Raw genomic sequence first — 27,292 nt, forward strand, 5'->3', positions numbered from 1 at the left:
GTAAGTCAGTCAGAGAAAGACAAATATCATATGATATCACTTACATGTGGAATCTAAACAAATGACACAAATGAACTTCTTTACAAAACAGAAGGAGACTCACAGACACGGACAACAAATTTCTGGTTACCAGGTGGGGAAGGGGAGAGGGAGGGATAAATTGGGAGTTTGGGATTGGCAAACACAAACTACTATGTACAGAATAGGTTAACAACTAGGTCCTACTGTACAGCACAGGGAACTATATTCAATGGCTTGCAGTATTCTATAATTAAAAGAATATGAAAAAGTGTATATACATTTATATAACTCTATCACTACACTATACACCAGAAATTAATGCTATAGGAACTATAAGAACCAGCTGACCTGCACAGCCAGGAGTGCCTGGTTTGGGACTTAGCTGCCACTACAGACTTCCAGATCAGGTCAGCAACCTCAAGCTAGTGTGCAGAACGTAACAGCGCTGAGCCTAGCTGATCAGCATGATCGTGCACATGCAACTTACCATCTTCCCCAACACATTGGGCGCGTCACTCTTCCTGCTTGTCCTTCTAGCTAAAGGCTTGTCAATTTTGTTAATATTTTCAAAGAACCAGCTCTTAGTTACATTGTTCTTTTCTGTTGTCTGTGTAGTGTCTATGTCATTTATTTTCACTCATATTTTTATTATTGTTTTCCTTCTACTAACTTCGGGCTTTGTTTGTTCTTCTTTTTCTAGTTCCTTAAGGTGTAAAGTTAGGTTGTTTGAGGTTTATCTTGTTTCTTCAGGTACACCTGTACCGCACTGAACTTCCCTCTTAAAATTTTTTTGGCTGCATCCCACAAATTTTGGTATGTTGTTATTTTCATTTACATGTGTCTTCAGTAATTTTTTGATTTCTCCTTTGATTTCTTCATTAGCCCAGTAGTTTCTCAGTATGTTGTTGTTTAGTCTCCTCATCGTTTTGATTTTCCCAGCTTTCTTTTTGTAGTTGCCATGTAATTTCCTACCATTGTGGTCAGAAGAGATGCTTGATATCATTTCAGTCTTCTTAAATTTATTGAGATTTGTTTTGTGTCCCAACATATGGTCTACCTTTGATTCTCAGGGTTCCATATGCAACTGAGAAGAATTTGTATTTCCTGTGTTTGGATGGAATATTCTCTTCTTAAGACCACTGTTTTCTTGTTGACTTTCTTTCTGGATGATCTACCCATTGATGTAAGTGGTGTATGAAAATCCCCTTCTATTATTGTGTTGCTGTCAATTTCACCCTTTAGGTCTGTTAAAAATTGCTTTACATATTTTGGTCTTGCTATGTTAGGTGCATATATTAATAACTGTTATACCTTCTTGATGAATTGTCCCCTTTATCATTATAGAATGTCCATCTTTGTCTCTTGTTACCTTTTTTGGCTTGTAGTTTCTTTTGTCTGATATGACTATGGCTACAACCACTCGCTTTTGGCTGCCATTTGTTTGGAGTATCATCTTCCACTCCTTTACTTTGAGCCTATGTTTGCTTTTAGAGCTGAGATGAGTCTCTTGGAGGCAGCATACAGTTGGGTCTTATTTTTAAATCCATCCACCAATTCCGTGTCTCTTGATTTATGAGTTCAGTTCATTTACACTTAGGATGATTATTGATAGATGGGGCCTGAGCACTGCCATTTTATCATTTGTTTTCTGGTTGCTCTACAACTCTCTGCTCCCTTTTCCCTCTCCTCTACTTCTGACATACCTATTATCATTGTGCTGCCATTCTTAATGGAGTCAGATAGCTCTTGTAGAATTTCTTCATTTTTTTACCTTAGCTCTCCCTCCTCTTCTACCTGTATCATTTCTAGATTTCTAACTTAGAGCTTGCTAATTCTCTTTCCAATATGGTCTGTTTGATTTTCAGTGCTTTCTAATGCATTCTTCATCACATTTTGTGAATTCTTCATCTCCAGAATTTCTGTTTGTTTCTTTTTTAGAGCTCCAGTCTCTTTGGTAAAGTATTCTTTTTGTTCATTCATTTTGTTCTTGAGCTCATTGAACTGCCTTTCTTGAGTTTTCTCGTAGCTCATTGAGTTTCTTTGTGACAGATATTTTGAATTTTCTATCAGTTAGATTGCAATATTCCATGAATTTAAGTTTGGTTTCTAGAGAATTGTCATTTTCTTTTTGAAAATGTGATAATGTGTTAATGTGGTTTCTCATGGTGCCTGATGGGTTGTTCCCCTGCCAGAGTATTTGAAGTAGTGAACACTTTTCTTCTTTACAAAAAGCATTTTCTACTTGATTGTAACAACTCAACAGCTTAGTAATTAGAGGTCTTTATTCTCCTTCTCACTAGGTGACACTAGAGCATAAATTTTTGGTTTGTCTTACCTGAGCTGCCTCTGGCGATATTTGAGAATCTACCCTCTTCCCTTCCCCCACCCCACAGCCTTTTCCAGAGGTGTTGCCAATGTCACTGCTTGTATCTCCGGGGTCACTGGTGCCTCCTGGCTGCCAGTGTTGCTGTTGTTGATGGTGTCACCACCTAGGGCACTGGGATGGCAGGTGCCTCTATCATATCCAGCATTGCTTGGGTCACATGGGGTAGAAAACAAGGGGACCCAGGGTCTCAGGCACCTCTGCCACATCCAGGTTTTGGGGTTTGTGACACCAATACTGTGGGCAGGGAGCCAGAGTTGTGGGCACTTCCACAGCTGGACGGACAGGGTCACAGGTCCACTGCTGCTTCTGCCTTGTTCCCTGTGGCCATGGATGCCACTGTGGTCAGGATGGTGAAGTCATGTGTGCTATCTACCTTGCTGCTACCAGGTTCTCTGTGGCTCAACCCCCATGGCTAGAGGGCCAGGATCACAGGCATCGCCTCCACTGTTCTCTTGGTTCTGTCTCTTCTATGTGTTCCAGTCCATCCACCTTGAGATGTACAGATGTTTGAAACTCTCTGGCATCCTGGTGTACTGGGCAAAGAAACCTTTGTTGAGTCAAGGATGTTTTTAATAGTTGTAGATTAAAAGGGAGAGACTAAAGTGAAATGAAGGAGGAGACATTACAAAAGATACCTCAAAAATACATAAGCTCATAAAAGACTACTATGAACAATTATACATCAGCAAATTGGATGACTTAGAGTAAATGGATAAATTTCTAGAAACATACAACTTACCAAGTCTGAATCATAAAGAAACAGAAAATATGAACAGATCGATAAAGGAGACTGAAGCAGTAGTCAAAAACCTTCCAACACAAAAAAAGTCTAGGCCAGATGGTTTCATTAGTGAATTTTATCAAACACTTAGAGACAAATTAAAACCAATCCTTTCCAAACTCTACCCAAAAAACTGAAGAGTAGAGAGCCATCTCAAGTTAATTTTAAGAAGCTCTGATACTAAAGCCAGATCAGGTCACTACAATAAAAGAAAACTACGGACCAGCATCCCTGATGGATATAGATGCAAAAAGATTCTCAACAAAATATTATAAACTGAATTAAACAACATATTAAAAGAGTAACGCATCATGCTCAAGTGGGATTTATCTCTGAGAGGCAAGAACGATCCCACAGAAGTAAAGCAAAGAATGTGGTACACCATGTTAAATAGAATAAAAGAAACAAACTATATGATCCTCCCAGTAAATGCAGAAGAAGTATTTGACAAAATACAACATTCTCTCATGACAAAAACTCTCAACAGATTAGGTATTGAAGGAACATACCTCAACATAATAAAGGCCAGAAATGACAAGTCCACTCAATGGTGAAAGGCTAAAAGCTTTTTCTCTAAGATCAAGAACAAGACAGATCCACGCTCACCTCTCTTATTCAACACAGTACTGAAAGGCCTAGCTAGAGCAATCAGGCAAGGTAAAGAAGTAAAAGACATCCAAATCAGAAAGAAAGAAATAAAATTGTCATTATTTGCACATGATATGATCTTACATATAGGCAACTCTAAAGAATAAACACACACGCACACGCACACAGTTAGAAAGAATACATAAATTTTTAAAAATTGCAGAATAAAAAGCAACATACAAAAATCAGTTGCATTTCTACACATTAACAATGGACAATCCAAAAAGAAAATTTAGAAAACAATCCATCATCAAGAAAAAAATACTTGGGAATAAACTTAACCAGGGAGGTGAAAGACTTATACATTGAAAATCACAAAACACTGATGAAAAAAATTGAAAAAGACACAAATAAATGGAAAGATAACCTGTGTTCATGAATTGGAAGACAATTTTGTTACAATGTCCATAACTACCCAAAACAATCTACATAGTCAAACCAATCCCTTTTAAAATCCCAGTGGCACCTTTTATAGAAACAGGAAAACAACCCTAAAATTCATATGGAACCACAGAGTACCTTGAAGAGCCAAAACAACTTTAAGAAAGAAAACAAAGTTGAAGGCATCACATCTCCTAATTTTTAAACATATTACAAAACTACAGAAATCAAAACAGTATGTTACTTCCGTAAAGACAGACATATAGACCATGTAGCACAATGACACAGAATAGAGAATCCAGAAATAAACTCACACATGTATGGTCAACTGATCTTTGACAAAGGTGCCAAGAATACACAATGGGAAAGAATAGTCTCTTCAACATATAGTGTTGGGGAAACTGGATATCCACACACAAAAGAATGAAATTGGACCCTTATCCTACACCATACACAAAAACCAATTCAAAATATGTAAAACACTTAAATGTAAGATTATAAGCTGTAAAATTCTTGAAAGAAAATGTAAGGGAAAAATCTTCATGACATTGTTCTTGGCAAAGATTTCTTGGATATGATGCCAAAAGCACAGGAAATAGAATCAAAAATAGACAAGTAAGACTGTATCAAATTAAAAAGCTTCTGTGCAGCAAAGGAGACAATCCACAGAGTGAAAAGGCAACCTATGAAAAGAGAAAAAAATTTTGCAAACCGTGTATCTGATAAGAGATTAGTATCCAAAATATATAAGGTTCTGCTACAACTCAATGACAAAAACTACCAACAACAACAAAGCCAAATAACTCAATTTTGAAGTGGGCAAAGATTTGAACAGACCCTCTCCAAAGAAGCCAATGTGAAAGATGCTCAACATCGCTAATCTTGTCAGGGAAATGCAAATCCAAATCACAATGACATATCACTTCACAGCTGTTAGGGTGGCCAGTATCGATCAGTCAATCAACAATCAACAAGGGTTGGCAAGGTTACAGAGAAACTGGAAAGCTTGCACACTGTTGGTGGGAATGTGAAAAGGTGCACTTGCTATGGAAAACAGTATGGAAGTCCCTCAAAAAATTAAAAATAAAACTACCGTATGATCTGACAGTCCCACTTCTGGGCATTTATCCACAAGAATTAAAAAGACAGGATCTTGAAGACATTATTTGCACTCCCACATTCATTGCAGCACTATTCACAATAGCCAAGATGTGGAAACAACCTAAATGTCCATTGTCCAATGAACCAGTAAAGAAAATGTGGTATGTACACACAATGGAATATTATTCAGCTTTTAAAAAGAAGGAACTCCTGCTTCATGGGACAAAATGGATGAACTTTGAGGACATTATGCTAAGTCACAGAAGGATAAATACTGCATGATTCCACCTACATGAGGTATCAAGAAGAGCCAAAGTCATAGAAGCAGAAAGGAAAATCATGGTTGCCAGGGGCTGGGAGGAGGAAGAATGGGGAGTTCATGTACAACAGGTAAAAAAGTGTCAATTAAATAGAAAACATTTTAGAGATCTGCTGTACAACATTGTGTTTACAATTAACTGTGCACTTAAAATTTTGTTAAGAGGGTATACCTCACGTTAAGTGTTTGTAAAAAAGTAATTTCCAACAAGCCAACCTGTAATTAGGCTAATTTGAATAATAGCACCTGACCTTCAGGAGCAGGACCCCCATGCTTATTGTGACCCGCTGATTCAAGGACAAGGCTTCCATCATAGAAAGTGCTCAAAAATAGATGCTGGAAAAATGAAAACACAATTAGGTCCATACTTTCATGAAAGCATTTACACGATATACATATTTTTAATTCCCAAAGGAGAGAGTGATACTTTACTTATAAATATGACTTCCCAAAATTTTGTTCTCTGAGAAAGTTTGACATAGGTTGGCTTAAAAACAAACATACATCCATTACTTATAACAAGAGAGAATGAAAAAAATAGCTCTATAGTGAGAAAGAATGCCAAGAGTGACACAATCCTTCTGTAAGTAGCACATTTCTCACTAGAGGGTGCTCAGAACCCACTGATCAATGGCCAGAGACGCTGAATAAAAATGTCATTTCACCAGGGGAAAAACAGTCTTGGTATCCATGACACCGATTTCCAAAAGCTGGGAATACTTCATTTGCCAATTTTCTTCAATTATTAACCTTTGCAGTCTTGAATTATATAAAAGGTGAATAATGCAAAGTCTCGTATTAACTAGTTGATTGACTTAGTAAGCGAGTATTGTGAGTGAGCACGATGGGGGCAAATAAGGCGTATGGCGTTACCCATGCTCTCTCGGGAGAAAACTTCCTAGTATTCATGAGAAAGAGCAAATAATACAAGGTAGTGGTGATTATTAATACCTGGAAAGGCTGCTTACTCTCTGGTTGCTCTTTTCCCGTTTCTGTGTGTAATTCTGTGGGGCCGTCTTTCTTATCTCTGCGCTTCTTTTTAAACAACATCCCCATTTTTCAGATACTTTTTTTTTCTTATGTACCAAATTATTAAACCAGGCTCGATTGAAACCTTGGTGACTGGAAGCAATCATTTGATTTTTGCTTATTTGTGCGCTTACCATTTGTGTGTAGATTTTACTGCTTAGCTTTCAGCGACAGTCACTCACTCACACACACACACACACACACACACACACACACTCACTCACTCACTCACTCCTGTGGTTTTGTTCGTTTGTTTTAATTCTTAGTTGGAGAGAGAACTTCACTCTCACAAGGAAGAAGAGCTGATTCAGTCCCAGTCCAAGATGTGGGCGTAACGCCTGATTCCCAGACAGGGTTTGCAACAAGGAGAGCCTGTAAGCGCTGCTCGCCGTGGCACCCAGATCGGGGAGTCCGCGGGAATCCCTCCGCAACCATCTCCACAAGCCGGCCGTGCAGAGAACGCCCTGTATCCCCAGCCCCCAAGCCTGGGAACGGATCTCGGGGGAACAGAGCGAAGGGAGCAAAGCACGCACGCGCATGACGAAGCGGGCGAGAAGGCGCGCGCGTCGGGAGCGCGCACGCAGCGGCAAGGCGGGGGCGCGCGTCTGAGTGGACGCGGAAGCGAGCCTGCGCGCGGCGCCGCGGGGTCCGCCATGGCGCTCAGGCCGAGGAGGACTTTCCGGCAGCGCCGAGCCGACTCTAGTGACAGCGACGGCGCGCAGGAGCCATCTGCTGAACCCGGGGCGGCGGGAGAGCGGGCCGCGCCGGGCCCTGCGGAGGAAGGGCTGCCGTCTGGAGGAGGCCGCGCGGCAGCGGCGGAGCGGCCCCGCTGGGCGCGGAGCGGGGCCCGGGGCCGGGGCCGAGTCTGGGCGAGTTCCCGGCCTGCGGCGCGAGCGGCTGCGCGCGGGCGCGGCGGCTCGGGCGGCGCAGGTGACGCGGGGGCGCCCGGGGTCGAGGGGCGGCGCAGGTGACGGGGGGCGCAGGTGACGCGGGGATGGGGGCGCCCGGGGTCGGGCGGCGCAGGTGACGCGGGGATGGGGGGCGGGGGCGCCTGGGGTCGGAGGGCGCGGCTCTCTAGGGGTTTCCGTAACCCGCGGCGCACCACGGTGACGCGGGACCCCGGAGCTAGGCTGCCCGCGAGCTCCCGCCCGCCGTCCGTCCGGTCGCCGGGCCTTTGGGGGCGTGGGAAGGCCCTGTGCGGCTCGGGGCTCGTCTGTGCTTGCGCCGTCAGGTGAACCTTCCCGTTGCAGCTTTCGTGCTGTGCTGGGTGTTTACGAAGAACCTAAATCGTCACAGGAGAGCTAAAAAATTGTTAGTACTCTTAGGTAGGTGGAAGTACTTTCTAGAAACGTCCTCAATTATTTTGTTTACAAAACGCTTAACCAGAATGGTACAGTTAAAAAAACTAGGTGACAAGCTTTGGGACATTTCCTTTTGCTTTCTTAATCTGCAATTTAAAGGGGAAAACCGTGCCACAGTAGATTGGTGACACTGTAGACTACCAAATGGTAGTCATTTTGAAGGGTATTGACGTTCTTAGAAATAGAATTCAAGCAGCATAAACTTTATGTAAGATACGTTCTGGTTTGAATTTGAGTTTAATAATAATACAGTTTTCGGTTAGTCTTGAGGTAAAGAAAAAAATTTCTCCCCACTAATTTTAGTCGACGTGATTTCTTAGTCATTATTGTAATCACCTATTTACCTGAAGTTTTGATGATTTATTTGTATTTTATATCTACGTAAGTGGTCTGGGTAAACTTTAATAGGGAGAATTGAGGCGGAGAGTTGCCTTTTCTCTTGCCTCCTAGAACAGTGCCTCGCAAAGTTTTTGGTGCTTTGGTAAGAGTGTAAGGACATACCTTCGTACTCTTAAAAATTGTTAAGGATCCCAAAGAGCTTTTGTTTTGGTGGATTACATGTATAATATTTACCATATTAGGAATTAAGATAATTTTTATTAATTCTTTTTAAATTAACTAATTACATGTAAGAATAAGAAACATTTTTGTGAAAAATAACTATTTTCCCAAAAATAGTAAGAGTGACATTGTTTTCAATTTGCAAGTCTCTTTAATGTGAGGCTTAATGGAAGACAGCGAAATTCTCAAAGCTGTTTCTGTGTTCAGTGTGTTGAAATATGTTACTTTGTTTGAAGGTTGAAAACCTCAGGTAGGTGGTTAAGATTACTTAACCTAGTCGTTCACTGACGGTATTCTGCTTTAATGTTACAACAAAGTTCAACAAGTAATAGGTTCTCAAAAGTTAGTTTTCAAGTGGAAACTGAAACCATATCGGTCAATTTTTTTGTACTCCATTAGATTAAAACCTGTTGGTGTGTTTTGCACTTTGGGGAAAATACCCCTTGGAATACTCTCTGGAAAGTATTGGTTCACTGAGTTGAAGTTTTTGCAAATGTTGGTACACTTGACACAACATCCAGAAAAACTCTCTTAATGATACTACTAGTATCATCAATCTTTTAAATATTAGAAAGCTATGGAATTTACAGTGCACTTGAATTACTGGAATTACATACAGTCTTCACTTGAAATCTCTGATTGTTGAAGTGATAGTCACAAGTTTACTAATCTTTGAGAAAATGTCATACATCCGTATCTGAATAAATGGTATTCCTCCTAAAGACAGTGGCTAAGCTGAACTTGCAGTTGCATAACACAAGCGCTTTTTCCTTGAGCCAGCCGTTGCGTTTCAGCATGCCCCAGAAATGCTTTATGCATGTTTCCATTCTGATCCACAGAATATTAAAAAGATAATGTACTCAAGGTTAAGATTTAATAAAATTAATTTGTATTGCTTCTTTAAGAACCATAAGTGAAACTGACTATTTTTCTTGCTGATGCGTGGTGGCAAAGAATACGGTGGCTGCTTCTGCAGATTTTGGTATCACTGCCTTGATTTAAACTAAGAGATCAGGAGTTTTGTCCACCACTGCTTTTGCTTCCTTATGTAAACATTCCCAGGGTGAAAAATGGAAGTCACATGTTAATATTGTCATGAAAGTAGTTTTGGTTTTAAAGCCCTCTGAAAGGGTTTGAGGGACCTCCAAGGGGGCCTGGACCACACTCTGAGAACCACTGCTTTGGTGTGACTTGACTTCAGCTTCACTACAGGAAGATGTAGTTGTTGTCATAAGCAGCAGTAACTAAGATAGATGTAAGCTGTAGCTATATTCCTTTGTCTTTTAAGTTTTGATCTTACTCCAGACTTTCTTGAAATGTATATAGGTCTTCTAATTAAGGGACGTTTTTAAGATAAAGAGCACTATTTATGTAGTCTTATGTAACACTGTTAAATACTTAAAGTATTTAAGTATTAAGGTTATTAATGAATCTTACAAAGTAATTGTGAACTAACAAGTCCTTTTTTGTCAATAATACTATGAATTCCTTTATATTTTGCTCACTGAGTTCTCATATCAGCCCATGGGTGTTATCTCTTAAGGTTATCTTTGTTTACTAGATTGGCTCCTTTCCAGAATGACACAATGGAAACACATCCATGATTTGATTTGAGACCACAGCTCATTACAGTACTTCTTAACAGCAGCCATTGAAATGTGACGTAATGCTTAAATTTGAGAGCCTAAGTTCCAGAGTTGTATGAAATTAGAGTGAGAGTCCTGCTTCTCTATTTAATAACTTTGTGACGCTGGACATGTTACTTAGCCTCTCCAATCCTTAGTGTCATCATCAGTAATTTACTTTATAGAATTGTGAGTATTAAAGGAAATAAACCTTGTAAAACAGACTTCAGTATGGCTAGCACGTAGCAAGTATGCATTAAGTATTCTCTTCTTTTTTTACTTACTCTCTACCACTATGTTTCTTTTCTGTTTTAAGTATTTTTTCCATTTTTGTCATTTTCTTTTTTTTCTTATGTTCCCTCTCCTCTTTTCATTTCATTCTTTAAGGGAGTATTTACTAGAAAGTAGATAGTACAAATAGGATAAATCTTTGTACATTTATTAGCTTTTCCATTGATTTCAGAAAGGATGAAAGTTAAGGAAAGATCTGCACATCTACTTCAAATATGTGGAGTAAAATTAAAACACCATGTTTTACATATGCCATGTGTTGTTTATAATTTCAATTATTAATTCCACATCTTGAATCTTTCTTGTTTTATTTTAAAAATGTCCTGTTAGAATCCAGAGCGGTAGATCTTCCAACAGACAAAGAGGATGGAACACATCATTCTTCAGAAAGTAAAGATGATCAGAGTTCATTTTCCAGTGGCTCTAGCTCTCTGGAAGAAGAAGAAGTTTCATCAGTAGGTTGGTAATTTTTGTAATTTTCGTTAAGAGCTTTATTTATAGTATTAGTATTTTCTATACCAGTGATTCTTCTTATTGCTAAACTCTAGTGAAGTATGGACAAGTGATTACTATTGATTATCCGAGTGCCAGAGTTGCCTGCTCATTTACGTTCCGTAACGTGCCCAGGGTCTGATGGCTTGTACGAGGCAGAGCTAGTCTGCTCCAGAGCCTGGTTCTTAACAGCTGTGCTGTACTGGGTGATTCATGCCAGTGTCTGGAAGGTGGTAAGAATTCGTCTGTGAGGATGTTTCAGGTGCAGGATGTAGCATATATAAAACTCTAAGAAAAAAAATAGCATGTGTGGAGAACTAAAAGTAGTTTTTGAACTGAAAATACTTGATTAAAGTTTTAAGAAAGAAGAACAAAAAGAAAGCAGAGGGACACACTGGAGTGAAATAATACAGGGTTTTGAGAGAACTACTGAAAATTTTATGCAAATAAGTGACATGACCACATTTGTGTTTTAGAAAGTTAAGTCCAGTTCAGGGGTTGGGAAGTTACCACCTGTGGGCCAAATCTGGCTCACTACCTGCTCTTGTGACTAAAGTTTTATTAAAACAAAGCCATGCTCCTTCAGTTATGGATTGTCTGTGTCTGCTTTTGACTGCAGACAAAATGGCAGAGTTGAGAAGTTGTGACAAAGACTTCATGGCCTGAAAAGCCAGTGATACTCACTTGGCTTTCTGCTCTAGCTCAGAGGTGCATAACTCATCTGTGCTGTGGACTCTCTTCAGTCTAATGAAGCCTAAGACCACTTCTGACAAAAACAGATGCAAGGCCACTGTGTGGTCACGGTGGACCTGTGTGCCACTCACGCAGGCACTGCGGTTCCACCCAGAAGCAGCACAGGGCTGTGTCCCTTTCTCCGTTACATTCGTCAGACCTAGTACTAGGCTGTGGTTTAGAGTGGGCTGGAGCTGGAGGCCTGGGCCCTGTGGCTGTGGGATCAAGGTGGTCGTGCTGCTGCCTAGGACCTGGGCTGCCTCTGTGTCAGCCCTGTCCCAGAACCCGTCAGCCCCAATTCTGTCTCCAAGTTGAGGTGTGGAGTAGGCAGGACTGGAGCACTCCCACCAGGAAGTGAATCTCTGCACACTCCTGCTCAGGGCCTGTCCACCCGAGCCTCAACGCCCAGCCACTGTGCACTTCTGTGGTACCGCCTGGTGTGCTCTCTGACTAAGTCTGCCACAGCCGGACCCACGCCTACCATGTGCACTTGACAGCGGGCTCCATTGTTCAGCCTGGACCACATCCCCGTCCCTCCGGGCTGCCGCCACACAGGTAGATGGAGGCCTCTCCCAGGGCCTGTCTGCCTGAGATTCAGCACTTGGTGTATTTGTGACCCTGCCTGATGCACGCTTGGGTTTGGGAGGTCAGGGGAAGCTTGGGAAGTGCCACAAGGTGACAGTCACTAGCACTGGTCCTCTCCACCCTCATTGTTAGCAAGCCAGCATGCCGGCATTCCTCACAGAAGAATCTAGGCTTCCCCAGCCCCTCTGTCTGTCCCAGTGGATTTCCCAGCTGGCAGGGGGCTTCCCAGGTGAGAGTCTGCCTGTGTGAACCTCCTCTCCCTTACAGACCTCTCCCAAGGATGCCGGTCCCGTCCTGATGCCTTTTTATTCCCCTGTCCTGCCCAGTTACATGGAGAGCCTCTTGCAGCTTTGGTTATGTGGGAGATCTGCCCGTTTCCAGTTGGTTTTCTGAGAGCTGTTACACATGTAGACGAATTTTTGATGTGTTTATGAGGGACGTGAGCTCCACGTCCTCCTGCTCTGCCGTCTTGATCCCTCTCCTAACCTCTACTCTTTAGATAGCATGATGTATGTGAAAATTACTTGTGAGTTCTAAGTCTGTAAAACTGTTTTTATTATTATAAAACAATATGCTAACATTATTAATTCATCCCATGTCTGACCAGCGTCTGCTGTGTGGGAACCCTTCAGCTAGGTGTTAGATGTATAGACAGGACAGGAAAGAGTATTCTTCCTTGAACTTTTACTTCTTTATTGTAGCTTGAGAAAGGACTGGCTTTATAGTAAGAGCAGTATCTCGCTAGTGAGTCCATGGCCTGTGATCCATCCATTAAGCCCTTAAGCCCCACCAGGGCACTCGCAGCCGAGTCACTTCCAGTGAAGTGTTCCTGTTTCTGTGCTCACGCGCTTGAGTATTTGAACTTAAGTGTGTCAGCTTGACCCGGCTTGTACAGTGAAGTCCCGTGGGGGCTGTGAAAACATCCTGCGGCTCAGCTCTACCTCAGATCAACTGAGTCTGAATCTCTGGGATGGAAGCCTGATTAGCAGCGGACTGTCAGCCTTCTTGGGTGGGTCTGACGTGTAGCAAGGGTCAGTAAACGCTGATGCAGAACCTGCTGTGATGTTTTTGAACTTTAATTCTGCTTTAAATTGAGCCAGCTATAACTTCCAGCTTTAAAGGTATGTCATCCTGCCTTAATTCACTTCACAATAAAATCATTAAAAAAGGCAAGACAGAATTCAGAGCCGTCTTGCAGATCCTTACATTGCTTCGTAATCAGGTTTTTGTTTATGTTTTTGTTTCTGGAGTAGTTACTCAGCCAGTTCAAGATCCAGTGCACTGTGTGATTTTTTTCTCTGTATACTTTTACATTGCCCACAGTGCTTCGGGAGGATGAAGAGACACCTCACCTGAATCATTTTCCTGATACTATCCTGCAAATAATTCTCGTTTATAAAAAATAAATCACTTGGTTTGATATTCCTTATTTTTAATGAGTATGTATTATAGTTCCTAGGGCTCACCACTTTCCGCTTCATAATTATTTCAAGCACTTTTTGTTTTCTAGGACTGGTGTCAAGTATTTTGGTCTGTAATTTCTGAAATCTCTCTCTCTTTTTCTGTTTCAAAAATGAGAGTATTTCTGCATCTCCATGCGTATAATACCTTTTCTATTTATTTCTCAAAGAATTTAGACTGATTTGTGGGAATGGTTAGAAAATTTTGCTCAGTGGCTTGGCACTCCTGATTAATATTTTGAAGTCCTTAAATGATGAAGATTTCTCTTGCTGTTTTGTTTACCTTAGTATTTTGCTTAAGAAACCAATTTTTTTTCCGAAGTGTAAAGTTAAATTTCAGCTTAGATCATGCATGCAGAAACTTATTTTGAGTTGATACAGTCTATATTAATGTGGTTTGTACTGTATAAAGTAAAGGAAAAATAAAACAAGTCTCTTAAAAGATTCTGTCCCTTAAATATTTTTCACCTGGTAAATAACCTGATTATTTCTTTTATACTTTTTAACTTTTCTTTTAGTTTATTCATATGAGAATCACCACACGACCTTGAAGGCTGATTTGACTGTGTGCTGGGTTTTAGTCTGTTTCTCACGCCCTGTGTGCCTGGATTCCCGAAGGGGAGGAACAGGTCGTTGTATAATCTTTCTTGCTTTGTAACTCATTCCGCTCTACCGCCCATTCTGACCTCTGCAGTTCTCCCTGACTGAGCGACTCCGTGCTCAGCCCTCTCCACGTCCCTGCCCTGATAATTTCAGAGGGTCTGGAAATGAGAGCGAGTGAGCCCTCAGCGAAAAGTCAGCAGCAGCACCTGGTGAATAAGAGAGTTAAAAGATAAATGGAAATGGTTTCACTGTATTTTCTGATACTTCTAGATTTGGTTCATTTCTCTAATTTATATTTAATCTCTATCAAAATAATTATCTTCCATTGGTACACATTTTGGATCATTTAGTTATATTCATATCAAAATAGTGAAAAAAGTTGAAAAAATAGTGCTTTTTTTCCTTTATTTAAATATTGGTAATGTTTATTTCTACTGGTGTTTTGTGTTCAATGCCCTCCTCCTTGTTTCTTTCAGTAAACATCCCTGATGCAGCTTTTATTCGGGCAGCCTACAGAACACGTAAATTGGCCAGGGCCCAAGAGGACTATATTTCTTTGGATGTAAAGCATGTCTCCCTCATCTCTGGTACGAAGAAAAACAGTGAAGATTCTGAGAGTGAGCCTGATGATCATGAAAAGATAATTCCATTTATCCCAAAGCTTCAGACGCTTAGGCAAAGAATGGCTGAAGAAACAAGTACGTATTTAATTTATTTATGATGTATAAACATTTTTCATTAGAATATAGTATTATGGTAAAAAAAAAAAAAACTCCATAAAAACATAATGTAGTGTCTTATGGGTGTTTAAGGGTTTTTTTTAAATACCAGTTTAGGTCACTGACATCACGGCTTCTGAAATACACGTCTGTATCAACGTGTTATCATCAAAGGGTATGTGCAGTAATGTTTACTGTTATCTGATCTCCACTTGATCTTTCTTGGCAGGTTAGCAAAATTATATAGTATCTTACTTTTTTATATTGAAAACTTTCATTGTCACCTTTATAAGATTTTTTTTTAACATGAAAGCATCTGTAGGGATTTTAGGTGTCATATATTAAAATCTTCCCTGCTCTAGTAAAAAGTTTTCCTCAGGCAATAATTGTTTGTTCTCAAAAGACTATTTTCACATTTCTCATATGTAAACAATATTGTCTTACCAAAGTTATTGTCATTTCAAATAATATTATTTTAGAATGGGACTTTTGGTTTCTGTTAACCCAGAAATTATTTTTGCAAATTTAGATTCTTAGGTAGAATTGAGAATCTGATAAAACCAGATGTTTCATTTTTTTCTAAGCTTTTTCTGTATGTGAGCCCATTGTGTTTTGAGTGAGGCAGTTTGGTGATGAGTGTCAGATTGCTGCATTCAAGTCACAGGTTCAACACAGTGCTTGGAGAAGTTATTTAACCTCCTGATATCTGAATTTCCTTGTTTATAAAGTGAGGGTGATAATAGTGCCTTCGTCCCAGAATTACTGTGAAGAATAAGTTAACACATATAAAAGGTGCTAAGCCAGCACATTATAAGCTCCCCAAAAATGTTTGCTGCTGTTAGAATGGGAAGATATGGAATATTTACACATGAACTTTTTTTTTCCCTAGCAACCAAAAATGAAGAGACAAGCGAAGAAAGTCAAGAAGATACAAATCAGGATATTTGGGAACAGCAGCAGATGAGGAAAGCAGTTAAAATCACAGAGGTAATTTATGTACTGTGTGTACGTTTCCTGTGGCTGCTGTAGCAAATTACCACAAACTTGATGGCTTAAAACAACAGATATTTATTTGCAACAATTGTTGAGGCTAGACATCTCAAATCAAGGTATTGGCAGGACTGTGTTCCCTTTGAAAGTCTTAGAGATGAATTCTTTTATTTTTCTTCTTTTTTCTAGTTATTTTTCCTTTTCTTTTTTTTTTTTCTTTTTTTAATTGAAGTCGAGTTGACATACAGTATTATGTTAGTTTCACATGTACAGCATAGTGATTGACTTTTAAATACATTATGAAAGGAATCACCATAAGTCTAGAAACTGTCACCATACAAAATGACTACAGAATAACTGACTGTATTCCTTACTCTATATTACATCCCTGTGACTTTATTTTATAACTGGAACCTTGTACCTCTTAATCCCCTTCGGCTGCATCACCCTACCCCCATCCCTCTCCCCTCTGACAACCACCAGTTTGCTCTTTGTATCTGTAAGTAGTCTGTTTCCCAGGAGTGGGATTGCTGGATCATATAGTAAGTCTATTTTTAGATTTTTAAGGAACTGCCATACTGTCCTCCTTAGTGGGTGCACCAGTTTACATTACCAACAATGTAGAATGGTTCCTTTTTCTCCACGATCTCTCCAACATTTATATTTGTAGATTTTTTAATGATGGCCATTCTGACTGGTGTGAGGTGTATTACAGTTTTGATTGGCATTTCTCTAGTAATTAGCGATATAGAGTATCTTTTCATGTTCGTGTTGGCCATCTGGATGTCTTTGGAGAAATGTCTGTTTAGGTCTTCTGCCCCTTTTTGGTTGGGTTGGTTTGTGTTTTTGATACTAAGCTCTGTAAGCTGTTTGTGTATTTTGGAAATCAGTCCCTTGTTGGTCACATCATTTGCAAATACTTTCTCCCATTCTGTAGGTTGTCTTTTTGTTTGTTCATGGTTCCTTTGCTGTGCACAGGCTTTCAAGTTTAATTAGGTCCCATTCGTTTATTTTTGCTTTTACTTCCATTACTCTGGGAGTTGGTTTGAAAAAACCATTGCTGGCTTTGTGTCACCGTGTTCTGCCTGCGTTTTCCTCTAGGGGTTTCATTGTACCCGGGCTTACACTGAGGTCTTTAATCCATTTTGAGTTTATTTTTCTATAAGATGTTAAAGAATGTTGTCATTTCTTTCTTTTATGTGTGGTTGTCCCGCTTTCCCAGCACCACTTACTGAAGAGACTGCCTCTTCCCCATTTTATAATCTTGCCTTGTTTGTCGTAGATTAATTGACCATAAGTGCGTGGGTTTATTTCTGGACTTTCTGTCCTGTTCCGTTGATCTGTGTATCTGTTTCTGTGCCGGTTCCATACTGTTCTGATTACTGTAGCTACATTTGTAGTGTAGTTTGAAGTCAAGGAGCTTGATACCTCTGCCTTTGTTCTTCTTTCTTAGGTTGCTTTGGCTAATTCAGGCTCTTGTGTGTCACCAGATAAACGTTAGGATTTTTTGTTCTAGTTCTATGAAAAGTTCCATTGGTATTTTTAGAGGGATTGCATCAAATCTCCCAGTGGAAAACTTTCTTTCTTTTTCTAAGTTCTGGTTGCTCCAGGTATTCCTTGCTTTGTGACTACGTAACTTCTACCTGTACCTCCTTTTGCACGGGGGCTTCTGTGAGCCTCTACTTTGTGTGTCTCTTACAAAGACACTTACTGGATTCAGAGCCCACTTGGATAATCCAGGATGATCTCATCTTGAGATAACTTCACTGAATTACAACCACAAAGACCCTTTTTCCAAATAAGCTCACATTCAGAGGTTCTGTGGGTTAGGACGTAAACCTGTCTCTGGGAGGCCGTCATTTAACCTGCTGTACCATGTGAATTACGTTCTTTTCCCACTAGATTGTAGGTACTCTCCACATACTGTAAGCTGCTTGGGGTAATCATATCTTTATTTTATGATAACTGACAATATATTATATGGTAAATGCTTATTAAATGTGAAGCTTAAACAAATAAATAGAATTAAAACTAACAAGCAAACAAAAGAAATACTATATTTGGGGTCAAAAGTGCTGGATTTGGGTTCTGGCTCTGCCACTAAAATACACTCTCCATAAGGTCAAGAATTATTAACTTTTTTTTTTAGTGTTATATTCCACAGTGCCTAATATTATGAGTGCTCAATAAATGCTTGTATGGCTTTGAGCAAATCATTTAATTTTTCTAAATCTCAGTTTTCTCATCAATAATGTGGGAGTGATAGTGCTGCTACCAGAATAGATGGCTGTAAGGCTCAAAATGATTAATCTAAATCCAAGTGCTTATAAATTGTATAACAAATGCAGGGTTTTATATTTAATCTTTTTAATAGGAATGCTTTGAAAGATTTTTTACTCTTCTAAGCAAGGAAGTACTGTAAGACCTTCATGTTATTAAAACTAAAAAACTAAGGTAAGCCTTTGGTTGTAATTTAGAAATCTCTGACCAGAGAAATGATTTTGACTCTGTGATTATAATAGACTTGATTTCCCCCTCCGTTTTTAGTGAACTCAGTATAGTAACAGATTTAAACAGTACTTTGAGAAAAAAGCATGCTGTAGTCCTTACTCTTAACGGCTTGAGTTTGCATAATTTCTTTTTATTTGAAGTATTTGTTGACTTGCTGTCATAGTGTACATCAGAATTTCCCAAACTTTCTCATTCATGGAGCCCTTAGTGTCTCAGTAATCTTATGGAACCCCAGGCCAAGAGAATTTCAAAGCAATTCCATTTATGAAGTAGTTAGTTCCGTAGAATTTAATTAGGTTATTTCCTAATAACTTAGTCGCTATTTAGAAAAAATACTACAGATAAATTGAAGAAAAAATAGTTCTACTAAGTGACCACAGTGGGATGTGTCCACCTGTTGAACATTGCGTGACTTGTCGCACCTTGGGATCCGATTGGACGCTGTGATCCCATCTCCTCTTTCACGTTGATTTTCAGTCATTACTTTTTTTTTTTTCATTTACCAGAAGCCCAGCTTCACTAGTAAGACTATCAGAAGGAATGTAGCACAATCTAATATTGAAACTGAACTGTTTAGAACTAGTAGTTCCAACAAATATTGACTATTGTTACGTTTCACTAAAAAAATTTAAAATATCTCACAGCGCCCTTTTGAGTTCATTGGAATACTTTAGTACACAGTTTGGGAACCACAATATGCATACAGTTTTGAATTCTGATTCCCCGTTTCTACATAATTAAAATAATGACTGATTTTTAAAGTTGCGTATTTATTGGAGTCGATTAATTGTAATTTTTTGAGCCTTTTTTTTTTTAGCGAACATTTTAGGTTATATGCAATCTGAATATTTTTGCCATTATTGGTAAGAATTGGTAAATATTTGCTTGGTTTTTTTCCTTCCTTCTTTTTCTTTTCTTCTGATGTGTTTTTTCAACTGCTCTCTTTAGGTAATGGCCAAGAATGGTATTACTAATAAAGAAGATGAACATTTTAATGGCACTTACTGTATTTTTCTTTGTTGCTTTCTAGAGAAATTTTAAATCAATCTGTAGTGCCACCGATATTAAGGGAGTGTTTCACAATAATCTTACCAGCTTTAGGTGAAGATTTAGTTGGTGAGAATGGAATCTCAAAAAGTTTATTTGATTTGCATTTTTATTACTAATGTGGGTGCGTTTACTGATTCCTTTGTTAAAGATTTACTGCATGCCACAGTATTTGTTTCTTGTGACTGCTGTAACAAATTACTACAAAGTGAATGGCTTAAAACAACAGAATTCTATTTTCTCACTCTTCTGGAGGCCAGAAGTCCAGAATCAAGGAGTTCGGTTATCTATACTCCGTCCAAAAAGCTCTAGAGGATAATCTATTCCTTCACTGTTCTAGCCCCTGGGGGCTGTTGGCATTCCTTGGCATATAGCTACATCTCTCTACTCCGTCTTCAATGACCTCATTTTCCTGCATCCCAAAACTTCCTTTCCTTCTGCCCTATGAGGGTATGTTTAATTCCAGTTAGGACCCATCTGGATAATCCGGGATAAGCTCCTCTCCAGATTCTTAGCTTACTCACGTCTTTTACCACTCAAGGTGATACTCACAGGTTTGGGATACTAGCACCTGAACCTCTCTTTTTCTATCACTTGGTAGCCACTATAGCCGCTTAACAGTGGTAGACAAGAGGCTGTGCAGTCTTTACAGGGGAAGGACAGATAAAAATAATTACAGTGAAATCTTACAAGTTCTGTGACAATTGTGTTCAGTACCCTGAGATGGCACAATGGAGCGAGTGAGTGATCAGGTTTGTAGGTGAGAAGGTAGATGAGGTTTTGAAAAACCTGGTCAAATTTGAATGAGTCTTTGAAAGATGTTTAGGGTTTGGGGGCAAAAGAGGATAAAGTAACAAAATCCAGGTAATGGCAGCTGAAGTAAAATCAGATGCTTTACCGAGAAAACCCACTAGGAGACTTCCATTTGATTTCCTCTGAGTAGACTGGAGTTAGGAGGCAGCTTCTATCATAGAAAACAGGTATTTGGTATTTTGAGAGTATATTAGATCATAAACAGAATTAGCTTTAAAAACACTGAGAACCAAGCTTCTATGAAAAATAAGATTTTGCAATTTGCCTCTTGCATGTGGATTTAAAGTTCTAAATTTTAAAACTGTGTGAGAATTTTAAAAAGATTTTATTCCAACTGTGAAAAATGTCAAAGGCATGAAATTTTGAGCTGGTAAGACCTTGATGTATCCAACCTCCTTTCATGCTGTTAATATTTGTAAGATTAATGGATGGTGATAACAACACAAATTTTCATATTATTTCCAGGGAAGAGACATAGATCTTTCTCACAGCAGTGACTCTCAAACAGTGAAGAAGTTTGATGCTTCCATTTCATTTCCCCCAGTAAACTTAGAAATTATAAAGAAGCAATTAAATACTAGGTAAGTAATATTAATTTCAAAATTTACATTTTTTGTAGAAGTTTAAAGAAGTGAAAAAAATGAAGTGAAAAAAATCAGCACTGTAGTCTTTTTAACTATTAATACTAATACTAAACAGATTTATAGGAAAAAATTAGCATCACCTGTGTGACCACAGTAACATAACTGATTTCCTTTTTTATTTTTGTATATGTCTCATTTACTGTTTATAATAGAGATATATAGTGAAAATCAATCAATAATATCAAATTCTGCTTTTTTACTTACTATTTTCATAAGCATTTATCTGCATTTTTAAATAGCTTTTAATTTTTAAAAATATGTTAGGAGTGATGGCAGCAAGATAGAAGAATAAGAAGCCACAGACCTCGTTCCCCCACAGAGACATCAGCTTAACAAGAACATACTTTCCAAATACAGGACAGAAATAGACTCATAGACAGAGAATACAGACTTGTGGTTGCCAGGTGGGTGGAGGGTGGGAAGGGATAGACTGGGATTTCAAAATTGGAGAATAGATAAACAAGATTACACTGTATAGCACAGGGAAATATACACAAAATGTTATGGTAGCTGACAGAGAAAAAAATGTGACAATGAGTGTGTATATGTCCATGTATGACTGAAAAATTGTGCTGAACACTGGAATTTGACACAACATTGTAAAATGATTATAAATCAATAAAAAAAAAGTTAAGAAAAAAAAAACATACTTTCCAAGAAACCTTTATGAGTCCTCCAGAAATCAGTTAGGAAGTTGTAGTACCCCAGACAAATTCAAAGCCCAGAATAGCTACATTTTAATGGATAAGGAAAGCCATTTTATTGCCACTGCATCAGCCCCTCCCACAAGTCAGCACTGCTTTTGATGGAGAGAAAAAAACTCAACTGCTGGCTTCTCCATTGGGAAGGGAAAAGATTGGAACATGCGTTCCAGCTTTTGGGGGACTCGGTTCTGTCTTGTCTATCCCAGAGCACTGATAGGGACCATCAAACCTTGGATGCCTGAGGGCCACAGAGGACAAGAGAGATCTAAGCAGCTTGCTGCAGAGCCAGAAAGCCTGCAGTAATTTAAACACTAGAGGGACCAACCACAAACTCCAGAAAAAGAAACCCACAAACCTCTCGAATTGGGAAATTCCATATAGAAGCCCAAAGAAGGTGCATCCTCCATGAGAGGTTTGAGAAGACACTCTTTCCCCCATGACCCCGCTGGGAATCTCCAGCCAGACTGACTGAAATGCACTTAAGAAGAACAGTTTAATATGGGGGAGAAATTTCCCTTAAGTGCATTTTCAGATACACAAAACACAATGAAAAGATAATCAGACACATGAAGAACAGGGAAACATGACCCAGTCAAAGGACTAAAATAAATCTCTATAACCAAACTTAAAGAAACAGAGGTCTATAAATTACCTGATGGAGAATTCAGAATAATCCTCTTAAAAAAGCTTAATGTACCTTAAGAGAACACAGACTAAAGAAATCAGGGAGACGATAAATGAACAAAGAAATATCAACAGAGATAGAAACTGTTTTTTAAAAAAAAACAGAGGTTCTGGAGCTGAAGAATACAGTAACCAAACTGAAAAACTCACTGGAGCGTCTCAGTAGCAGACTCTGTCAAGCAGAATAAACAAGCAGTGACCTCAAAGACTGATCATTGAAATTACCAAGTCAGAGTAACAGAAAGGAAAAAGAATAAAGAAAAGTGAAGAAGGCCTAAGGGATTTATGTGATGCTGTCAAGCAGAACAGCATAGACATTATGGGAATCTGAGAAATAGAAGAGTGGCAGACTAGGGCAGAGAGCTTATCTGAAGATGTCATGGCCAAAAACTCACCAGTCTGAGGAAGGAAATGGATATTCACCTTCAAGAAGATCAAAAGACCCCAACAAGTGTTATCCCAAAGAAGCTTACACTGAGACACATTGTAATCAAACTTTATAAATGCAAAGAAAGAATTTAGAAAGCCACAAGACAGAATCACCTCATTATGTACAAGGCAGCCCCATAAGATTAACAGGCGATTTCTCAACAGAAATATTACTGGCCAGAAGGGAGGATATGTATGAAGTGCTGAAAGAAGGAAACTGCCAACAGAAATTACCGTATCCAGCAAAACTGTCCTTCATATATGAAGGAGAAATAAAGACCTCACATAAAGAAAGCTGAGGGAGTTCGCCTTCAACCTGCCTTACAGAAATTGCTAAAGATGTCTTTCAAGTTGAAATGAAAGGACGCTAGACAGTAGCATGAAGCATACAAAAACACAAAGTTCTTGGGTAAAAATAAATATAGAGATAAATGCGGAATCCTGTAATACTGTAAGAGTCGTCTGAAAATCACTTTTCATTCAGGTGTAGAATTTAATACATAAAAGCACAAAAAAAACTAACATTATCTTAAGGGATACAGAATTTTAAAATGTAATTTGTGACGTCAATAACAAAAAGTGGAGCGGGAGATATAAAGGAGTAGAGTTCTTGTATGTGATTGAAATTAGATTATCAGTTTAAAATAGATTTTTAGAATTAGATGTTTTGTATAATCCCCATGGTAAACACAGAGAAAATACCTATAGAAGATATGAAAAAGAAAATATTTTCAGGACCCAACACATGTCACTGCAGAAAAATCAACAAAAAACTACATGTGCATTGAACATTGGAGTATCTAACTATGTGAAGTAAACATTGTCAGAGCCGAAGGGAGAAATAGCAATAAATAATAATATGGGACCAATATCACACTTCCAATAATTTATAAAACATCAAGGCAGAAAATCATTAAGGGGACAGTGATCTTGAACAAAACTAAGTGGACCTAGCAAACATACAGAATGTTCTACCCAACAGTAGCAGAATATACATTCTTTTCAAGCATATACAGCATACTCTGCAGCATAGATCCCATGTTAGATCACAAACAAGTCTTAACAAATTAAGATTCAAATCAAATATCTTTCCAAATACAGTGTGGTGAGACTAGAAGTGAGTAACAGGAATAAGAATGGAAAATCACAAAAGTGTAGTTGATTTATATTGTTAGTTTCAGGTCTATAGTAAAGCAATTCAGAGATATATATATATATATATATATATATATATATGTATTTCTTTCAGATTCTTTTACATTATATGTTATTACAAGAAATTAAATATACTTCTTTATGCTATACAGTAGGTCTTTGTTGTTTATCTATTTTATACATAGTAATGGGTATCTATTCATCCCAAACTCCTAATTTATCCCTCCACCCTACCTTTCCCCTTTGATAACCATACATTGTTTTCTATACCTGTGAGTCTATTTATGGTTTATAAATAAAATTTGTATCTTTTGTAGTTTTTAGATTCCACATATAAGTGGTGTTATATGATATTTTTTCTCTGTCTGACTGACTTCACTTAATATGATAATTTCTTGGTCTGTTCATGTTTCTACAAAAGGCATTATTTCATTCTTTTTTATGGCTGAGTAATAATCCATTGTATATATAAACCACATCTTCTTTATCCAGTCATCTGTCAATGAACATTTAGATTGTTTCCATGTCTTAGCTATTGTAAATAGTGCTGCCGTGAACATTGGGGTGTATAATATATCTTTTCAGATTGGAGTTTTCTCCAGATATATGCCCAAGAGTGGGTTTGCTGGCTCATATGGTAAATCTATTTTTAGTTTTTTGAAATATCTCCATGCTGTTTTCCAAGTGGCTGCATCAAATTATATTCCCACCAACAGTATAGGAGGGTTCCCTTTTCTCCACACCCTTTCCAGTGTTTATTGTTTGTAGACTTCTTAATAATGGCCATTCTGACTGGTGTGAGGTGATACCCCACTGTAATTTTGACTTGCATTTCTCTAATAATTAGCAATGTAGAGTATCTTCATGTTCGTGTTGGCCATCTGGATGTCTTTGGAGAAATGTCTGTTTAGGCCTTCTGCCCCTTTTTTGATTGGGTTGGTTTGTGTTTTTTACATTAAGCTCTGTGAGCTGTTTGTATATTTTGGAAACCAGTCCTTTGTCAGTTACGTCATTTGCAGATATTTTCTTCTATTCTCTAGGTTGTCTTTTTGTTTGACTATGGTTTCCTTTGCGGTGCAAAAGCTTTTAAGTTTAATTAGGTCCCATCTGTTTATTTTTGCTTTTACTTCCATTACTCTAGGAGCGGATTTGAAAAAAATACTGCTGTGATTTATGTCAAAGAGTGTTCTGCCTATATTTTCTTCCAGGAGTCTTATAGTATCCAGTCTTAAATTTAGGTCTTTAATCCATTTTGCGTTTATTTTTGTATATGGTGTCAGAGAATGTTCTAATTTCTTTCTTTTACATGTAGCTATCCAGTTTTCCCAGCACCACTTATTGAAGAGACTGTCTTTTATCCATTGTATATTCTTGCCTCCTTTGCCATAGATTAATTGACCAAAAGTGCATGGGTTTCTTTCTGGACTTTCTATCCTGTTCCATTGATCTATGTCTGTTTTTGTGCCAGTACCATACTGTTTTGATTACTGTAGCTTTGTAATGTAGTCTGAAGACAGTGAGCATGATTTCCCCCAGCTCCATTCTTCTTTCTCAAGATTGTTTTGGTTATTTGGGGTCTTTTGTGTTACCATGCAAATTTTAACATTTTTTGTTCTGGTTCTGTGAAAAATGTCAATGGTAATTTGATAGGGATTGCATTGAATCTGTACATTGCCTTGGGTAATAAGGCCATTTTAACAACACTGATTATTCCAATCCAAGAACACAGTGTATTTTTCCATCTCTCTGTGTCACTTTCCGTTTCTTTGATCAGCTTCTTACAGGTTTTGGAGTACAGGTCCTTTGCCTCCTGGCGTAGGTTTATTCCTAGGTGTTTTACTTTTTATTTATTGATTTATTTTTGCTGGATTGTATGGTGGTTCTGTTTTTAATTTTTTGAGGAACGTCCATACTCTTCTCCGTAGTGGCTGTGTCAGTTTACATTTCCACCAACAGAGCACAAGGATTCTCTTTTCTTCATATTTTTGAACTTTTTTTTTTAATTGAAGTATGGTCAGTTTACAATTTTGTATCTGTTATTTTTGATGTGATGGTAAATTTCTGTCTCTGATTTTTTGTGTTAGTGTATAGATTTGCATCTGAGTTCTGTTAGCTAATTTTGTATCCTGCAACTGTACTGAATTCAGTGATGAGCTCATAGTTTTCTGGTACCCTCATTAGGATTTTCTGTGTATAGTATGTCATCTACAAACAGGGACAGTTTTACTTCTTCATTTCCAATTTGGATTCCTTTTATTTATTTATTTTCTCTGATTGCTGTGGCTAGGACTTCCAAAACTATGTTGAATAAAAGTAACGAGATTGGGGATCCTTGTTCCTGATCTTAGAGGAAATGCTTTCAGCTTGTCATCATTAAATATGACGTTAGCTGTGGGTTTGTCATATATGGCCTTCAGTATGTTGAGGTATGTTCTCTCTATGCCCACTTTCTGAAGTTTGTATCATAAGTGGATGTTGAATTTTATCAAAAGCTTTTTCTACATCTATTAAGATAATCATATGGTTTTTATTCTTCGGTTTGTTAATGTGGTGTATCACATTGATTGATTTGCGGATATTGAAATGTCCTCGTATCTCTGAGATAAATCCCATTTGATCATGCTGTTTGGTCCTTTTAATGTATTGTTGGAGTCAGTTTGCTAGTAGTTTGTTGAGGATGTTTGCATCTATATTCATAAATGATAACTGGCCTGTAGTTTTCTTTCTTTATGATATCTTTGTCTGTTTTTGGTATCTGGTTTTGGTATCTTTGTCTGGTTTTGCTATCATTCTATGATAGCCTCATAGAATGAGTTTTGAAGTGTTCCTTTCTCTGCAGTTTTTCGGAATAGTTTCAGAAGGATGGGTGTTAACTCTTCCCTAAATGCTTGGTAGAATTCACTGTGAAGCCGTCTGGTCCTGGACTTCTGTTTGTTGGGAGTTTTTAATCACTGATTCAATTTCAGCGCTGGTAATTGGTCTGTTCATACTGTCTGCTTATTCTTGGTTCAGTTTTGGCAGAGACTGTACCTTTCTAAGAAATTGTCCATTTCTTCTGAGTTGTCCTTTTTGTTGTCATGAAGTTGCTCATGGTAACCTCTTATGATCCCTTGTATTTCTGTGCTGTCTGTTCTGACTTCTTTTTCATTTCTGATTTTATTAATTTGGGCTCTCTCCCTGTTTTTCTTGATGAGTCTGACCAAAGGTTTATCAATTTTAT

The 27,292-nt window shown here is 38.4% G+C and overlaps 1 protein-coding gene across 2 annotated transcripts in view; it reads left to right on the top strand.

Moving 5' to 3' along the window:
- Window positions 1-7,283: 7,283 nt before the first annotated feature.
- The window catches only part of GCFC2 (GC-rich sequence DNA-binding factor 2), a 51,672-nt gene continuing 31,663 nt past the window's right edge, over window positions 7,284-27,292 (top strand). Inside the window, exons 1-7 of one of the 2 annotated variants that reach the window (XM_064481978.1) lie at window positions 7,284-7,596; window positions 7,917-7,991; window positions 10,835-10,963; window positions 14,292-14,402; window positions 14,853-15,074; window positions 15,985-16,082; window positions 20,922-21,037. In XM_064481978.1, the coding sequence (XP_064338048.1) occupies window positions 7,320-7,596; window positions 7,917-7,991; window positions 10,835-10,963; window positions 14,292-14,402; window positions 14,853-15,074; window positions 15,985-16,082; window positions 20,922-21,037 (1,028 nt within the window). In that variant the 5' untranslated portion in view covers window positions 7,284-7,319. The remainder of the gene's footprint in view (window positions 7,597-7,916; window positions 7,992-10,834; window positions 10,964-14,291; window positions 14,403-14,852; window positions 15,075-15,984; window positions 16,083-20,921; window positions 21,038-27,292) is intronic. The other variant, XM_064481979.1, reaches the window with a different exon arrangement.

Source organism: Camelus dromedarius, chromosome 33 (assembly GCF_036321535.1).
Source record: "Camelus dromedarius isolate mCamDro1 chromosome 33, mCamDro1.pat, whole genome shotgun sequence".
NCBI classification, from domain to species: domain Eukaryota; kingdom Metazoa; phylum Chordata; class Mammalia; order Artiodactyla; family Camelidae; genus Camelus; species Camelus dromedarius.